This window comes from Miniopterus natalensis, chromosome 4 (genome assembly GCF_054644295.1).
Source record: "Miniopterus natalensis isolate mMinNat1 chromosome 4, mMinNat1.hap1, whole genome shotgun sequence".
NCBI classification, from domain to species: Eukaryota; Metazoa; Chordata; class Mammalia; order Chiroptera; family Miniopteridae; genus Miniopterus; species Miniopterus natalensis.
This window is the reverse complement of record NC_142084.1, coordinates 84777084-84793058: the sequence shown is the minus strand read 5'-3', so window position 1 is coordinate 84793058 and position 15975 is coordinate 84777084. Positions and strand designations below refer to the sequence as shown.

The 15975-nt window shown below is 48.1% G+C and overlaps 1 protein-coding gene across 1 annotated transcript in view; it reads right to left on the bottom strand.

The window, feature by feature from the left end:
• CYFIP2 (cytoplasmic FMR1 interacting protein 2) overlaps window positions 1-15803 on the bottom strand; it is a 100267-nt gene extending 84464 nt beyond the window's left edge. The window contains exons 1-3 of the mRNA XM_087816945.1: window positions 15764-15803; window positions 2674-2813; window positions 1129-1218 (exon numbers count right to left, since the gene is read on the bottom strand). Coding sequence (XP_087673071.1) covers window positions 1129-1218; window positions 2674-2790 — 207 coding nt within the window. The 5' untranslated portion in view covers window positions 2791-2813; window positions 15764-15803. The remainder of the gene's footprint in view (window positions 1-1128; window positions 1219-2673; window positions 2814-15763) is intronic.
• Between the last annotated feature and the right edge of the window lie 172 nt (window positions 15804-15975).

Here is a 15975-nt window from a genome sequence, read left to right as displayed (position 1 = left end):
ATGGTTATAATGCAATGTGTGTGTATTTACATATTTTATATGTACACATATTTATATTACAAGGCCCTCCTCAAAAGCTACTTCCTTCATCAAGCTTTTTCCTACACATTTGAAGCCCCTTCAAAACAAAGAACTCTGTACTTTTACCATGTCATTTACCATTAATTTTGTGGACTTTTATTGGTCCGCAAAGAGTAGTCTAGAGCACAGATTTTATAGTCAGACTGACCTGGGTAGAGCTGTCACTTGTCAGTGGCAGGACTCCACGTAACTTACTTAACTTTTCTGGACTTCAGTTCTCTCATCTGTAAAATGGGTACTGTAATAGAACCTACCTCACAGGGTTTAGGTAAGGACTGAGATGATACATTTAAAATATCTGCATAGAACATGTTTGATAAACGGTAACCTTGTCTATTTCCCACTTGCCTCACTAAGAATCAAGACAGGCCTCTATTTATCCTTGTATCTCCCCTGCCCGGCATATAGCACAATCTCTGCAGGTCCCAGGAGCACACTCTTTATTAAATGAATGGGCAGGGTATGGTAAGACCAGGTTTTAGAGTATAGCTGATACAGTAAGAAAGGTTCACGAAGCTGAAGGCACGGCCTGTGAATGAGGAATCTGGAATTCCTCACATTTCGGTGCTGCATGAGAATAAAATCCACGAAAGCCCGAGAGGGAAGGGGTGATACCTCACAGATGGGTCAGACACCTGACCCATTAGACAGCTGGCCCCGCTTGGGAACAATTTAGGCCACCGGCTTCCTCGAGTCAACAACATGTTATTCCAAAACCACTGTCCCTTTTCTGAGAAGCCTTTGTTTTGCTCAAAAGACAATATTCCACACAGCCAGTAATCTATAAAGTATAAAGAAGGCAGGATCAAATCACATGTTAACCCGAAGGCTATTGAAGCTCAGGAAAGTGAAGAGTGGGGATGAAGTCGGGCCCTAAAGGTGAGCAGGATTTGCAAAGCTGGAAGATACGGGATCGCCATGGCCCTAGACACTGAGCAGGGTGGGCTAGGTGTGAGAATGGGCTTAAGGAGATGGGTCTGACTGAGCAGGGGGTTCCTGGAATCGCTGCCCACAGCCCTTCCCGCCCTGGCAGGGTCAGAGACTCACCATGCTGGAGTGGACTGTAGCCTGTTCGATGTACCTTGCAATGCCTGTGACAAATGCATTCCTGTCCTCGAAGTTCGTGTCAAAGTTAGCCTGTGGGAATTGGAGGATGGGAACATTTCGTTATTGGAAAACAGGTCCAACGTGGCTGGGTGCCCAGGGAACACACTGCTGCCAACAAATGCCTCCATATCTCTGCAGAAAGCTATGTCCACATCACCCTGTCATCTTCTCCACTCTGGGCCACACTTGGCAGGAGCCACCTACAGGCAGAGCCCACTTCCGCTTCCCATCAGGTTGGCCCAGCTGGGCGCCCGGGAGAAAATGCTGACTTACGCTCTCCACAGCTAATAGCTGTGGAAAGTTAGGATGTGCACTGCTTTCCTTCAGCAGCTGCACAAATACTCACCTGAGGTGCAGATACATATGCACGAGGATAGCAACTGCAGCATTTTTTTGTGATAGAAAAAAGCTGGAAATCATTCAAATGTCCATTAACACTGAAAGGCTAAATAGATCATAGTATAGCCATACAATGGACTTATACGTAACACATGGTGGTTACAAATACTGTGGTAGCACTGTAATATGGTAGGGGGAAAAATCCTAAATAAATTTTAAGTTAAAAAAGTCAAATCATAGAGCAATATATATAGTATGAGTCCTTTATTATATTAAAATATATATACATATATGTTAAAAATGTGTGTGTGTATATAGTTACAAGGAAATTTTTATTTATTATATTTTTCTGTATTGCTTATAATAAAAAAATATATATAATTAAAATTTTAATCTGGGTTAGAAAATGTGAATAAACAGTTTATGAGTTGAACTCCAGGCATGTGCTTCATAAATCTAACCAGTGAACGAAATTAAAAATATATTATGCACTATATTTAGTCTCATTTAACAGTCTAGGAACTTTCAAAAGGTCAAATACAGCTAAGAATTTCAAATTAATTTATTCTTTCTTAGCACGGCATGCTCACCCTGCACACCCCGACCAGGGGTTACTGCAGGGCAGAATCCGGCTGCACGGCGCCCTTCCCCCCCAGGCCCCGGTGATCACGGTTTTGAGTCACCTGATCATGGTTTAGCACAAACTCGCCGTCTTGGACAAAAGCAAACAACTGTGACGGACTTCCCTGAGCCATTAGCTGCTGTGGGGAGTTGAAGAGCTCTTCTCACATACATGAAGGAAAAGTAATTACCCAGGCAGGCTCTAGGGGTTTCTAAATTGCAATATTTAATTCATGAGGTCAGAGCTGCCAAAGCCCTGGTTGGTGCTGCAGCAAGAACAGCCGGGAAGGTATTTGGGGTCAGAGCAGATCAACAAGCCTTCCCCGGGGAGCAGGAATAGCTCTGGTGTACATTTACCAGCTAATCTATTCCTTACACTCAGCTCCTCCAGGGCGCCGGGGACTCCATCAGCTCATGACCTTCCACCTTCTAGATGCAGACCTCCCCCTTCCCTCTGCCTGCAGGGCAAACCCTCTTAGGGGATCCCCAGAGCTCCTGAGCCCCCGGAGCCTTGGGAGAGTTTACCTGGTACATGATGGAGGAAGGCGGAGGCTCGATGCATGGCTGCTGGTCAGGGAGGGGCAGTTCCTCCAGCAGGTCCACGTTGGACAGGGCATCTTCCAGGGTGACGTGGGTGGTCATGGCTGCAGTTTCCGTATCCCGCACTGAGGGAAAGGAAGAGAAGCACCATGAAGAATTTCAGGGGCCTCCAAACGCTTCTCTCAGTCTCACCCTGTCCAGGCTCCTTCCAGAGGATACAGGGAATTAACATGCATTGAGACCATACTTGCTATTTCTTCACAAGGTGCCCTCAACCTGCAGCTGATATTTGAGGATCTCTTCATAGTTTACAAAGTACTTTTATGTCTATGATCTCAGCTGAGTCACACCACAACCCTCTGTGATCAGCATGCTAGGTGGTATCATATCCACAGAGCTGATAAAGAAACAAGGCTCAGAGACGTTATGTGATACCCACACAACCAAGGGCAAAGGACCTCGAATAATGCCTGATGCTAGGACACAGGCCATGGTCAGCCCACTGTTCTTCATGAGAAAATTTATCAGTTCTCCGCTTAAATGATTGCTCAGCACCAATATCCGTGACTGCAACAGCCAAGATTATCCACTTGAAACCAGAGCCTAGGTTGTACCAGCTAATTCAGCTGAGCTAAAAGAATTCAGACTCCAGCAATATTAACCTTATTTGCAACAATGGAAGAGCCAGCCACTGGCCTGCGTGTGTTTTGTGAGCCGCACCAAACAAATCAGCCCTGAGTGGAGATTTTTGTGTCTGGGTGCTAGCAGAGTGCAGTGGCTTCAATGAGGACTTACAGGCAGGGAAGCTGAAGAAGATCTGAACAGCACAGTTACCCAACTTAGCAAAAGTGAAATGTTAATAAAAACTGACCATGACTTAGGCCATCAAGTTCTCCCAAACACAGTCTCCCAGAAGTCACATTCACTGGTCACAGTGTGATAAAATCAGAAGTCAGTATGCAAAATAACAGCCCCAAACACCCCATATTTATGGAAATGTATAAAAACACACTTCAAGGTTATTTATAGCTAAAGAGGAATTCAAACAGAAATTATAGAATATAGAACTGAAAGAGAGAGAGCATAAATAAACGTCCTAAATGCATTAGCAAAAAAATAGGAAAGTGGAACTAAATGAACTGAATTTTCCATTCCAAATCTAAAGAAAGCATAAAAATCAACCCAAAGAAATGAGAATGTAGGGATTGATAATACAAAAGCAGACATACATGAAACAAGGAACAAAGAAAACCAAAACAGCAGACCAGGTGGACAAAAATCTAAGAGCTGAGTTTTACAAGAAGATTAATAACAAGCTAACCCTTTAGCACATTTGAATTAGGAAATAAAGAGAAGGCCCACTGTGCCGCCAGGGAACCCCTCCCTCCCCACCCCCAATCACAGGGCGGTGTGAGATGTGCTTAAGGGCAGGAATACTATGAGCATCAGAGAACTGACCTCCTTCACTAGGAAATGGGGAGAAGGGGGCCAGGGGCTGAGACAGCTGGAGTGTACCCAACGGCTTGCTGCTCCTAAACTAGTGTCTCTGTTAGGCCTACGGCTGGGAAGGCAGATGGGGCTGAGCAGCTATGATTCACACTTCACTGAGTTCTCAACACTGGGCCCTGTCTTGCATTAGGGCAGCCAAGGTCACATCCCATGAGGGCACAGGGAGCTCAGAAGTGATTTCCCCCTCTGCTTCTGCAGGCACCTGGCCTCACTGGGTGGTTTCAGGCCCTCCCAACACCTATGCTTCTCCCTCTTCTCTCTTCTCTTCTGAATTCTAAGTGTGGCATTCAGTTTTACAGCAAAACCATTTGCCAATCCACAGAAAATACGGCCTTCTTTCTTACATTAATATTAAGTCCATTTTGCAGGAGGAGCTAATGATTTTATGGGGCATAATGATCTGTAAGCTCCAAAGCCCTGATAATGCTCTTCATTAATTCAAATAATAACAGCAATAATAAAACTAAACATTTTTTAGCCCTTACTCTGTGTTAGACACTCTGCCAAACATTTGACTATTTTAATCTTGCATCAACCCTATAAAGGTAGGTACTATGATTATTCCCAATTTACAGATGAGCAAACAGTAACTGCATGAGTAGTTGCACAAGGTCAAGTGCTGGCAAGGGGTGGAGCCTAGGTTTGTCCTATAAAAAAGGCCAAGAAGCAGCCATCTATCTGTGATTACCAGGGTTGTGTCAAAGGGACCCAGGAGCCAACTTGAGGCAGCTTCCACTGGCCAAAGATGGGGTGATGTGCGTACCACTTAGCATAACTCAGTGGACTTGAAACAATATCAAATATGTTTCAATCCATGAGATCATAAAGACACTTAATAGAACTTTGGATTTTATTTATTACTGTTGGAGGATGCCTGTGAACCAACATTTATGTTGAAAATCAACAAATAAAGGGAAGAAGCAAACACTTAACCCATCTTTCCCATACAAACTATACTGCTAGAAAACCAAGTTGCAGAAGACAGAGATGTTTCCCTCTATGAAGTTCTTTTTCTCCAGAAATAGTGACAGAATTAAAATATTCCCGTTTTCCCAACCCCTAATAAACAAATGGATATAGGTGCTGACCATCAATTGTTACTAAATGAAGACTCCGACATTATGCGTCTCCTGATGGAAAAACACATCATTACTTTATGAGGAATGCTGGAGCCAAAACAAAAAACTCGAATCTCACCAAGTCTTTGATACCAACTGACAGGAAACAGAGAAGACAGCAGAACACATAAAAATACACCACAGTGATGCAATCAGTAAAATATAATCTATGGGAAACTCTGCTAGACAAATGACTCAGTGCCTTCGACAAATAAATTGCAAGGAAAAAAAAAAGAGAGATGGAGGGGGAAGCTATAGATGATAAGCCCTTATCTGGATCCTAACAAACCATCACACATATTAAATTATCACATTTATAAGAAAATTGGAAAATGTAATACTGACTCAGATATTTGATCATATTAAGGATATAGTGTTAGTTTTGAGATGTGATAATAATATTGAGTTTATGTTTTAAAGGAGTTCTTATCTTTTAGAAATACCTACTAAAATATCCAATTTTATAAATGTTGAAATTTCCCATAAAGCCCCCCACGCTCCGTATGCACTCCCAGCTCTAATCTACCTTCCCTTCCTGACCTTTCCTGACTCCTACTTGCCGGGACCTTTCTCCTGTAATGGGTTTCTTCTGGGCTCTGCAGACAGGTCTCCTGCTTTAACACAATAACCCTGCGCTTCCCTTGAAGAGAATCGTAAGTGAACAGCCTGCAGAGCCAGTAGGTTAGGAGTCTTTATTTCCTTAATACCACCTTTCTGCTCCCCTGGTAAATACAGCTTCTCTAATGGATTTCTCTGTGTGTTTGTAGATCACGCACTGCCTAAGGCAGAAGGAAATCAGATGTTTTTAACTCCAGTGCTGAAAGTCACTGCCAACTCCACGTCCATCAGAAAGAGAAAATGTCCTGGAGATTTTAACAGAGGTATACGTGGAAATTGAGTTCTTTTCTGGCCCGAGTGTCCTGCCTGTTATGCAGCCTTCTAAGTCTATGAACACATGGCCATTTTGTTATTCTGAAAGAGAAATTAATAAAATATTTAAAAATGAACAGTGTTCTGGGAGCGCCATTTGCCAGACACAGCTGCCACCTCTCAGTGTGGGGTCTCCATGGCATATTTAAATTTGGTGTCTTCACAACAAACTCCAATGCAGTGGCCTGGAGTCACCGAGACATGTAATAACATTGGGCTAACAGGCAATTTACTTCCGAGAAGGGCTTTAGGCCCCACCACGGCCCACGGCTGAGATGACCGTAGAGCCTGAGCAAGAGGAGTTGGGCCCGACAAACACAGGACGGCTGCAGGAGAACCTGGCTTTGGGAATGCAGGCTCTGACTACCCACACCCCAAGCCCTGCCTCTCGGTAAGCAAAAGATGTGCATTGTCATTTTCTGTTTGACATTCTGGAAGCAAAGTGAAAAGAGTAAGGCATTTGTACTGAAGTGGAATCCTAGGCTAAGTATGAGCTATGGGCTCAAATCCGTCACCTGCCACTTACTAGCTGTAGGGAAATAAGCATATTACTTAACCTCTCTGAGCCTCAGTTTCCTAATCTGTAAAAAGGTGCTAATGATTAACAGTCCCTGCCCTCAGGGATTTATCCTGAGAATTATATAACAGGAGGGCATGTGGAAAGCTTAGCTCAGCAGCAGGAACAGAGTGAGCACTTGGGAAATGTTAGCTGGTCAGGCGGCCTCCTTCTAACAGAGTGAATGGATGAATTAAACACTGCAACAATTCTTCCACCAAAAGGAGGCATTATTATTATCACACTAATATCTCCATTCTATAGGTCTTTCAGATTGACTTCCTCGAACACAACTACCCTGCGGGTTTGAGAAAGTGCAGGTGTTATTTGGGCTGTTTTTCTAAGGAGGGCACAGTGTCATTGAGAAGTGAAAACTTCCATTCAAGGTCACATGGTCCCCCAGTGGCTGAGGGCGGGCCGAAAGGGGATATCTTGACTCTCAGTTCTCTGCCTTTCTTGTAGACCACACCTACCTTTGTACCTTTATGAAACGTACCAACCACTTTACTTTTTCCCCTCCCTCCAGTCTGGCTGCCTTTTCCTTCCACAAGAACAAGACTCTGACAAGCTAGAAACATTAGGTAATTGTCCCCTTTGAGTTTTATGACAATCAAGAGGCCAAGGAATATTTCCTTTCTCTGTAAATCTCTTCAGGTACAAAGCAGCTAAAATAAAGAAGTAAAAATAAAACTTAACATATTTGTATTTATATATACAATAAAATATTATATAAGTAAATAAATATAAAAAATTTTAAAGGAAGGTTTAGAGGGTCCCCTTTAAAAAATATTTTTAAAGCACCATTTGACTGAGCAAGAAAAAAAATCCCAGGAAGAAATCTGGAGTCTAGCCAGCTTGTCCATCATGGGTGTTAAGATGTGTCTGGAGTTTGTGTGGGGACTCAAGTTTGCTGTGACAGGTTATGGCTCCCTAGGTCATAGTGTTCCCCTAGAGTTGAGACCCTCTGACATGTCAGAGCTTCTTCATGGGTGTGGGGGGCCAAGCAGGGACATAGTCACATGTCTGCATCTTACAAGACTTCCATGGAATGCACCAGAATGGACCACGTAAGCTAATTCTGAGCAGACCAGCAGGGAAGAACTTTACAGAAACACTCCTCTTATTCAGCAGCCAGTGTGGCTCTAAACCCCACAGGAGCCACTTGGAGTCACCTGTAGAGTATCACAGGTGCCAATCTGTAAAACACAGCCGCAGGTTCGAAGCAGGCTGAATGCGAAGAGCAGCAAGCCTCACAGCGGCGTGGAGAGGAGAGAGAGCTATACGCAGCGAGAGGAGCGTACAGGTGCAGGAGTCTCAGCCACGCAGCGTGGGAGTGACAACTCGCCACGTGCCAACAGCCTGCAGAAGCATCGCCGGCACCGCGGTTTACAGCAGAACTCGACATGCTTCATACGTTGCCAGAATGATTCCACAGCTGCGAGAGACCTGAGAATGGTTACCTCCTTGGCCTCTTGATCGAATGTGAACTCTATTCTCAATAAAGTCATTACCAAAGATATGTTAGTATTTGCATGACTACTTCTAGAAAATTTTGGGTACTCGAGCAGGAGTGACACAAAGACAGCCGGAGCTGGAGCGGAGCTTGGGGAGCTTGATGCTGCGCATTCAAGTAGAGACCGTGTTGAATAAAAATCAAAAGGGGACAGTAGGAGAGGAAAAGAGAGCAGCAGACACACCCACACTAACCCCCAGGGGCAGCTCCCTAGGCTGCAGGGTGAGCTGGACCACCACGGGCGGGGCCCAAGCCAGTCCCCTCCCCTCCGCCATCTGTCAGGTCCTGGGGCTGCCCCACCCAGGAGGAGAGGCTTCTCAGACAATAAACGCCTCTGAGGTGGGTGACGGGCTTGATGAGGAGAAGATGGGCCTCAGCTCTCCTCCTCCTACCTGAGCTCTTTCTGAGGCTGAGAGTTGAGAAGGACTTGTGTGCACGGTCACCTGGCCCTCTAGGGACAGCACCAGGGCTAACCCTGACTTCCTGGGAAGACACAGGGACTCGACACAAGAACAGATATGACAGACTGTAAAAGAAAAAGGGGAATATGGGAGGGAGGAGGTGATGAATTCTAATTCTGCAATAAAACAAAAGGCCATGTAAGAAAAGAAATATAATCAAGGGCACTACTTGGCTCTCTCGCGATCATCATTTACATGTCTTAAGAAAGTGGACACTTTCAAGAGGATTTAGGTTAAAACAGAGCTCTATTGGGAGATGGGGGCAGCGGAGGGTGGGGGTGGTGTAAGAAAGGGAAATCTTCATCCATCACAGCAGGAAGTAAAGAGACAATGCATAGACTAGGTAAATCAAGAAACAGCAGCGTGAGCATATCATTTAGAGATCTGGAGGCAACTACTGGAAAAAAAACAGTGAGTTAAAAGCGGCAGCCTCTCGGGAGAGGTGGGCACTGGGTGGTTGTTTCTCACTGTGCATCTTTCAATACTCTTTGATTTTTTTTTCAAAGCATATGCATGCATTGCTTTGATCAAAATTTTTAATAATTTACTTTAAAAGACAACAACCCAAGGCTCCTTTCTAGCAGTTGAGACATCTGGCCAGTCCCCAGCACTGTCTCCAGGCAGTCTTTGCTACGCAAGGGCCTTGCTTTGGGTCTTCTGGGACCAGAGGCCCTGTCACCTGCAGTTTCTCTCTACACAGGGGACCTGAGGTCAGAGTAGAGAAGGTTGTCAACCTAGAGCCTCTGGAGAAGACCTACCCTCCTTCTTTGTTAACAGCGAAGAAAGAGATCTTGGAGGGGCGGCTAAAAGGCTCGCCACTGCGTTTGCTGACTTGCTCAGCTGCTTCCTGTGTTGTCAGGGTTGAGGTGGACTTGCTGTTGATCACCCAACCAGGCAGATACCAGCCTCCTGGGAGTGGAGGAGGTCGTGCCACTGAAGGCAGCTTGCTGATTTGCTCCAGGTGGGGCCTGTGACAAACCACCACAAGAGGGGCCCCTTTTATCTGGGGAGAGGAGCTGCCTTTCAGAGGCACCTGCTAAAACTGAGAAAGGGAAGCCACTGTGCCTGCTGGGGAAACAAAGAACAAGACTTCAGGTTTGGCTACCAGATCAGAGCCCACGGACCTCAGCTCCATCGAGGTGAAATTACAACTCGAATGTGGCTCAGTCTGAAGACTGCCTTTTGTCCTGAAACCACATTTTCACTCACTCTAAAAGGGCAACTTCCCTGACCTAAATATGGAGGGCGGCCTGGTAGTGGTTCTCAGCCATGATGCCAAAAGCTCTGTTGTGAAGGTTGTTGTGGCAACTTGTACTAATAATGATTTAAGTAGTGAGATTTGCAAACAAGGTGCTTTTTGTTGTGTGTGAGGGAGGCTCAGTGTCCTCCCACGATATTATTGTTTGCATGCTCATCTCTCCTTAAGTGGGAGAAAATGAGAGAGTTGGGGAGGGCAGTAGCTGTGGGTATGATGTCAATATTGCCCATTGTATGTACTTAAGAAAAAAAAAAGCAAAACCAAAAGCAACCAGTTAAGAATCATTGGATTGAGCCTCTCTTTCCAACTCAAAAGTAAATGACTTTTGACTATAGATGGGAAACTCCATCTCAAGGGCCTATTTCTTAACGATCACATTTCCCAACACAGGCTATCCATGTGGCCAGGGTGTTTAGGGTGCCACGAACCTGCCCATGGACATTCTTGCTTTGTGCCTTTGCTCAAACTCTCTTCACTCCCTACTGGGCTGTTTTCTGCCCTTCTCAAACCCTACCCTTCACTATTGTCAAGGCCCAATTCAAGACAAGTCGCCTCCATGAAGGTGTGACCAGCTGTACTCCACCACAACCTGCATTTCTCTGGGTTCCTAGGGCACTCACAGTCTAGAGTCTCATTTCCTCCTGCATTATAAGCTGCTTTATAGTTTACTAATTAATTGGATCACCCAAAGTCATCATTTGACCCATAGCAACTAGCGTAGAGCTGGGCACACACGAGGCATTACTTGATGAACACTTCATGAAAGATTTGTTGAATGCATGAGTCAATGGCCAAAATTCATGTCTTCTAGTTAAAAAAACAACAACAAAATTTAAAACATCATGGTCTTCAAGGTACATATCTAAGTAAGTTTTATTACTATAAGAATCTAAAGAGACCCCTAGGAAATTCTTCTGTCACACAGTTTCCACCTCAAACCATAAAGAGCACAACCTCGTTGTATCCCATGTGAAAAGGGCATACAAGGAGGTTGATGGCTGACCTTCAGAGTTAAATTCTTGTCTTACCAGTTATCGGTCTTACGGAATCACATTTAAAAAAAAAAAACTTTATTGATTTGAGAGAGAGGAAGGGAGAAGGAGAGATAGAAAGAAATATCAATGATGCGAGAGAGTCATGATCAGCTGCCTCCTGCACGGGATCGAGCCGGAAACCTGGGCATGTGCCCTGACCGGGAATTGAACCTCGATCTCCTGGATCCTAGGTCAATGCTCAACCGCTGAGCCACGCCCGGCCAGGCAAGGAATGACATTTTAAAAGCACAAATCAAAATCGTTCTCAGGTATCCCTTCACTTAATACTGAGTTGCTGAGTATCTTCTATGAGGGTTAGCCCTGCAGATGCTCTCTGATCTCGGCTGGGCCTTCAGTGGAGTTAGACAATCCTCTCATTCATCTCCAGCTGGTTTCTTATTCCACCCACGGACGCAGCTGCTCCAAACGTCCGGAAGTCTCTTGAACTTTCCTAACTACTCCACCGCCTTTGGCTTCTGCAGAAGACCTTATCTCTTGCCTTATTCAGAAGACAAGGACCACAAAACATGGACATACTAATCATCCCTCCGTTCCACGAAGAGATTGCAGTCTGAGAACCACCGCTCTAGGATGATGTAATGATGATGCAACACAAAGTCAAACGTCCTACTGATGAAGTCATCACTGGGCCTTTCTTGGGCATCTCTCCAGAAGGCCATGTATACCACTCAGCCAGGAAGATCCCTGCAAGAAATCCTGTCTGAACCCAAGCTCTGTCTTGTCAAAACAATTTCTTTTATAACTTTGCACCCAGTTTGTTTTCTCCTCTGTTGCCAGGGTCCAAGAGGTATGGTCTGAATGGCTGTCCTTTGAGGAACATCACACACAGCCCTCAGCACAAAGGCACGGCTAGGAAGCCAATACCCAAATTCTTTGCATCCTGGGAGGTGTCCCACACCCACTCACTGAAATCTGAAGTGTCTTTGTACACACAAGGCCATCCAGGGGCCTTGACAGAATCTATGAATCACAAAATTCCTTTCAGTTTCCCTTTGGCACAATGGTACAGAGAGGCCACAGACTTGTCTTCTCAAATGGACACACAATATAGAATTAATAAATTGTTTCTTTAGGAATGGAGGGCAGCTATCCAAGAGAACCACACATTCTGGAACCTCCTCTCCTCTCTCTTTCCATGGCCTTTTCTTCTGACACTGGGACTTACAGACATGATCTCATCTTGGGCTCCTGTAGCGACAGGTAGGTAACAGGCTGGGCAGGCTCCTTTCCATTGCCCAATTTTTATTTTATTTTTTAAATATATATTTATTGATTTCAGAGAGGAAGGGAAAGGGAGAGAGAGAGATAGAAACATTAATAATGAGAGAGTGGTCATTGATAAGCTGCCTCCTGCACACCCACGACTGGGGATCAAGCTGGCAACCTGGGCATGTAGCCCTGACTGGGAATCGAACCATGATCTCCTGGATCCTACATCGATGCTCAACTGCTGAGCCACACCCAGCTGGACTCTGATGCCCAATTTTTAAAGTCAGAGAGGTCATGGCTGATTGAAAGGAACCCGGCAAGTCAGGGATCCATCCTGTGTCTTAAGTTCACAGTACTGATCTGTCTGCCCGGAAGCCAAACATGCCTTCAACATGCTTGGTTGGTTGCAAAATGCTGAACACACACAGAGGAAGAGGTCCTTCCTGACCTGTGTCGAAATGTGAGAACTACCTCTGGGCTTCTGCTCAGCATATTCCCTCCCCCTTCTCTCTGCCTTCAGTATGTTACTCAAGAGCACTTCCTACCTGAAGTCCTTACTGATACCACGTCTTATCACTCTTTCCTTTGGCTGCCTTTTGCAGGTAAACCTGAGGCTGGGTTTCCTGGTCACAGAGACCAACTCCCCTAAGAAAAGCAAAATGCAGGAAGGCTCTGGAGGTAGAGGGGTTGGTAGGAGCTATGGGATAACTGCACATACGAGTCATATTCCTAATGATTATGTAATTAATACATTTAGCAATAAACATACAAATGTAATAGTACTATGTACTAGACACGTTACTGAGCACTTACACGCGTCCCTCATTTAATAAGAGCATCCAATGAAGTGCCAGCTCCTACCCCGCCGTTGCTGACCTGCCTCCTTGCCAGTCAAGCAGCAGCATGCTCCATCCCCTGGTCCAGCCTCCACCACCAAGGCAGCCCATCCTCCGGCCCCTAGACATGGCTTTGCTCCTTAGAACAAGACCAAAGGCCTTTTCACAAAGGCTCCAATGAGGTGACTGATGTCTGGCTTCGTCAACTACAAGTGAATAATTAATACTTGCCAGGAAAGAAATAGACTCATTGTTATGGTGGCCACATGGAGGCTACAAAAGGCCATTTTGTGAAGCTCTTGGTGGAACCCTGGGGCCAACAGTGGCCCAGAGAAAGCCCTTTGAGAGTGTAGGCCAATCCTCAAACGTGGAGACGGGAGCTTTGCACCATTTTCCAGGTCGCTATACCCAATGTTAATTAGCTTGTTCACCACCTAATTCAGCTCGCTGGTCAGCCAGAGCAGCGGAGGCCCACTGAACACCCTGAGAGGGCACGATTTATCAGAGGGGACCTGTCGTGTTCTCCCGGGGCCCCTTCCCTGTTTTTAAATGTACGTCGACTTCTTTCTCTGGGCTAGCCTGACTTGATTGGAGGAAAGCTCTTCAATCCTTCTGGATTTTATACCCCACTCTTGGGCTCATGCCTAAGGCAAGTTTTTCCATTTTCAGCGGGGATTGAACAAGGCAGGCTTGGGTGCCTATAGAACCGGTCAGAACTGGCCAGAAAATATAATAAAGAGGCTTAGTGAGCAGAGAGCTATTGCCTCCAGCTGGAGGCTCAGCAAGCACAACTAGCCAGAGACACTGGCTTTGTAAGTAACAACACATTCTTCTGGTGGCCGTCCTGGCAGATGGCAGCCAGTGCCAATGAGTAACTCTCTAGAGGAAAGTTTCACCTCCCCCAAGTGAACACTGGGTGCTCAACCAATACTTTCTGGTGCCAGTAATCCCTGACCAGTTACCCATACACACTCCTGTGATATTTTTGCCCTCGGAGCTAAAGCTGCCCCTGCAGCAGAGCTGCCAGCTGCCATATAGTGTCATTTCAGGAAGCTGTTCCCCCAAAATTACTACCCAGCTCCCCACTCTGACTTCCAGCTCCCCCCTGCCTGAAATTCCACCATTAGAGATATCAAGTATTTGACTGAAGCTTTGCTTCCCATTAAAGTGCCTCTCCTCCTCTGTTTCCTTTCTGGTCAAATGACATTGAAGCACCTGCTGGGCTTGGAATGGGAAATTGTTTTGTATTTAGCTCCTGAGAATAAACATGGTCCTGGGCTCCTTTCTTGAAAATGAGAAGGGCACCCTGTGGAAGTGGAGGTGGGCGGCCCCACGGAGGCGCCCAGAGGAGGCTGATGCTGGAGAAAGCCCTGCCCAGGGATGTGGACCTAAGACTTCTGCCCTCCCACATCTGTGATCTTCAGGGTTGCCAGAATCTTTCACTAGGGCCTGTGCCCAAGAGAAAGGTAAGACCCCTGTGCTAAAGGGGAACCAGCACTCTCCTGATCTGACCGCATGCCCACAGGACTGCCCCGACCTCTGCTCATTCCGTGGGCGCGCAAGCACCCAGGGGCCAGCAGGAAAATATCCTTGCCCCCTTCCCGGCCTGTTTGGAAGGGGAGCTGATGGCCATCGGCCCTTGGCGATTCTGTTGTGCTGGGGAAACTCTAATTAAGAGTCAGAATCCCGGGGCTGGAGAGGGCACCTGGGCAGCCCCCGTCCTTCCCAGCCGGGCTCTCCACAGGGAGAACCACACTCTCATCAGACCGAGCTTCCCGCCCCCACCCCCAAACAGCATCCCTTTCTCTAGCTTTTCACATAGGTGCCGGGTACCCACCCAGGGGGAGGGCTGTCCTGAAAAGCTGAAACCACAGCAGACAGGTAGGCATCCTCCTGATTCTTCCGAGCTCCAGAAAACCCACCTTGTCCCCAGGAGTCAGCCCACTCGCCCCCCCCCCGGGCCCCCCCCGCCCCCGGCCGGCAGGAGCGCGCGCGCCGGTGCAGGCCTGGAGGCTTCCAGGCGGGTCAGACCAGCCTCGGCTCCCATTAAAGCCACCCCCCCAAACTGGGCCGCTGCGCCCCCACGCCCCACCCATCTCAGGTTCACCGCAGGGCGCGGGGTGCCCGAGGCGGCCGCCGGGCGGGCCCGGGCGGGTCCGCCAGCCCGGGGGAGGCGGCGGGGGCTGGAGCTCTGCGGTACCTGGGTGCGCGGTGTCGCCGCCGCCGGGCTCGCGGCCGCGGCAGGTGTCCCCGGTGTGCGGGACCAGCCCCGCTTCCTCCCCGGCCCGCAGCCCCGGCCCAGGCCGCGCACCTGCTGCTGCTGCTGCTGCTGCTGCCGCCGCCGCCGCCGCGGCGCGCGAGCCCCTCCGCGTGTCCGCGCCTCCCCGCAGCGTGTCCGAGCCGCAGGGCCCAGGGTGGGCCGGAGGGGAAGGGGGCCTCGCGGAGCCCGGGGCCCGGCCTCCAGGGCTTCCGGGGGCCCTCAGGCCGCGCGAGCCGGGGCGCCGCGCCGAGCGCCCCCCGCAGGCTGGAAGAAGGGGCCCCCACCCCTCGCGCATCCTCACGGCCCCATCGCCGTCTCCCGCAGCATCCCGGTCCCCGCGCCGGCCCCGGGGCCTGCGAACGCCGCTTACCTGGGTCTGCGGGCAGGTCCGGGGAAGCGGCCCGAGGATACGGCGGGGCCCCGCGCCGGGGCGCAGGATGCTCTGCCGGCTCCGCTCCGCCGGCCGCGGCCTTGGCCCCGCCCCCGGCCGCCCCGCCCCTGCTCCCGCCGCGCTCCGCCTCCGCCCCGGGTGCCCGGCCCCCTCGCCGGCGCGGCCGTCACACAAAGAGCAGGAAATGGCTG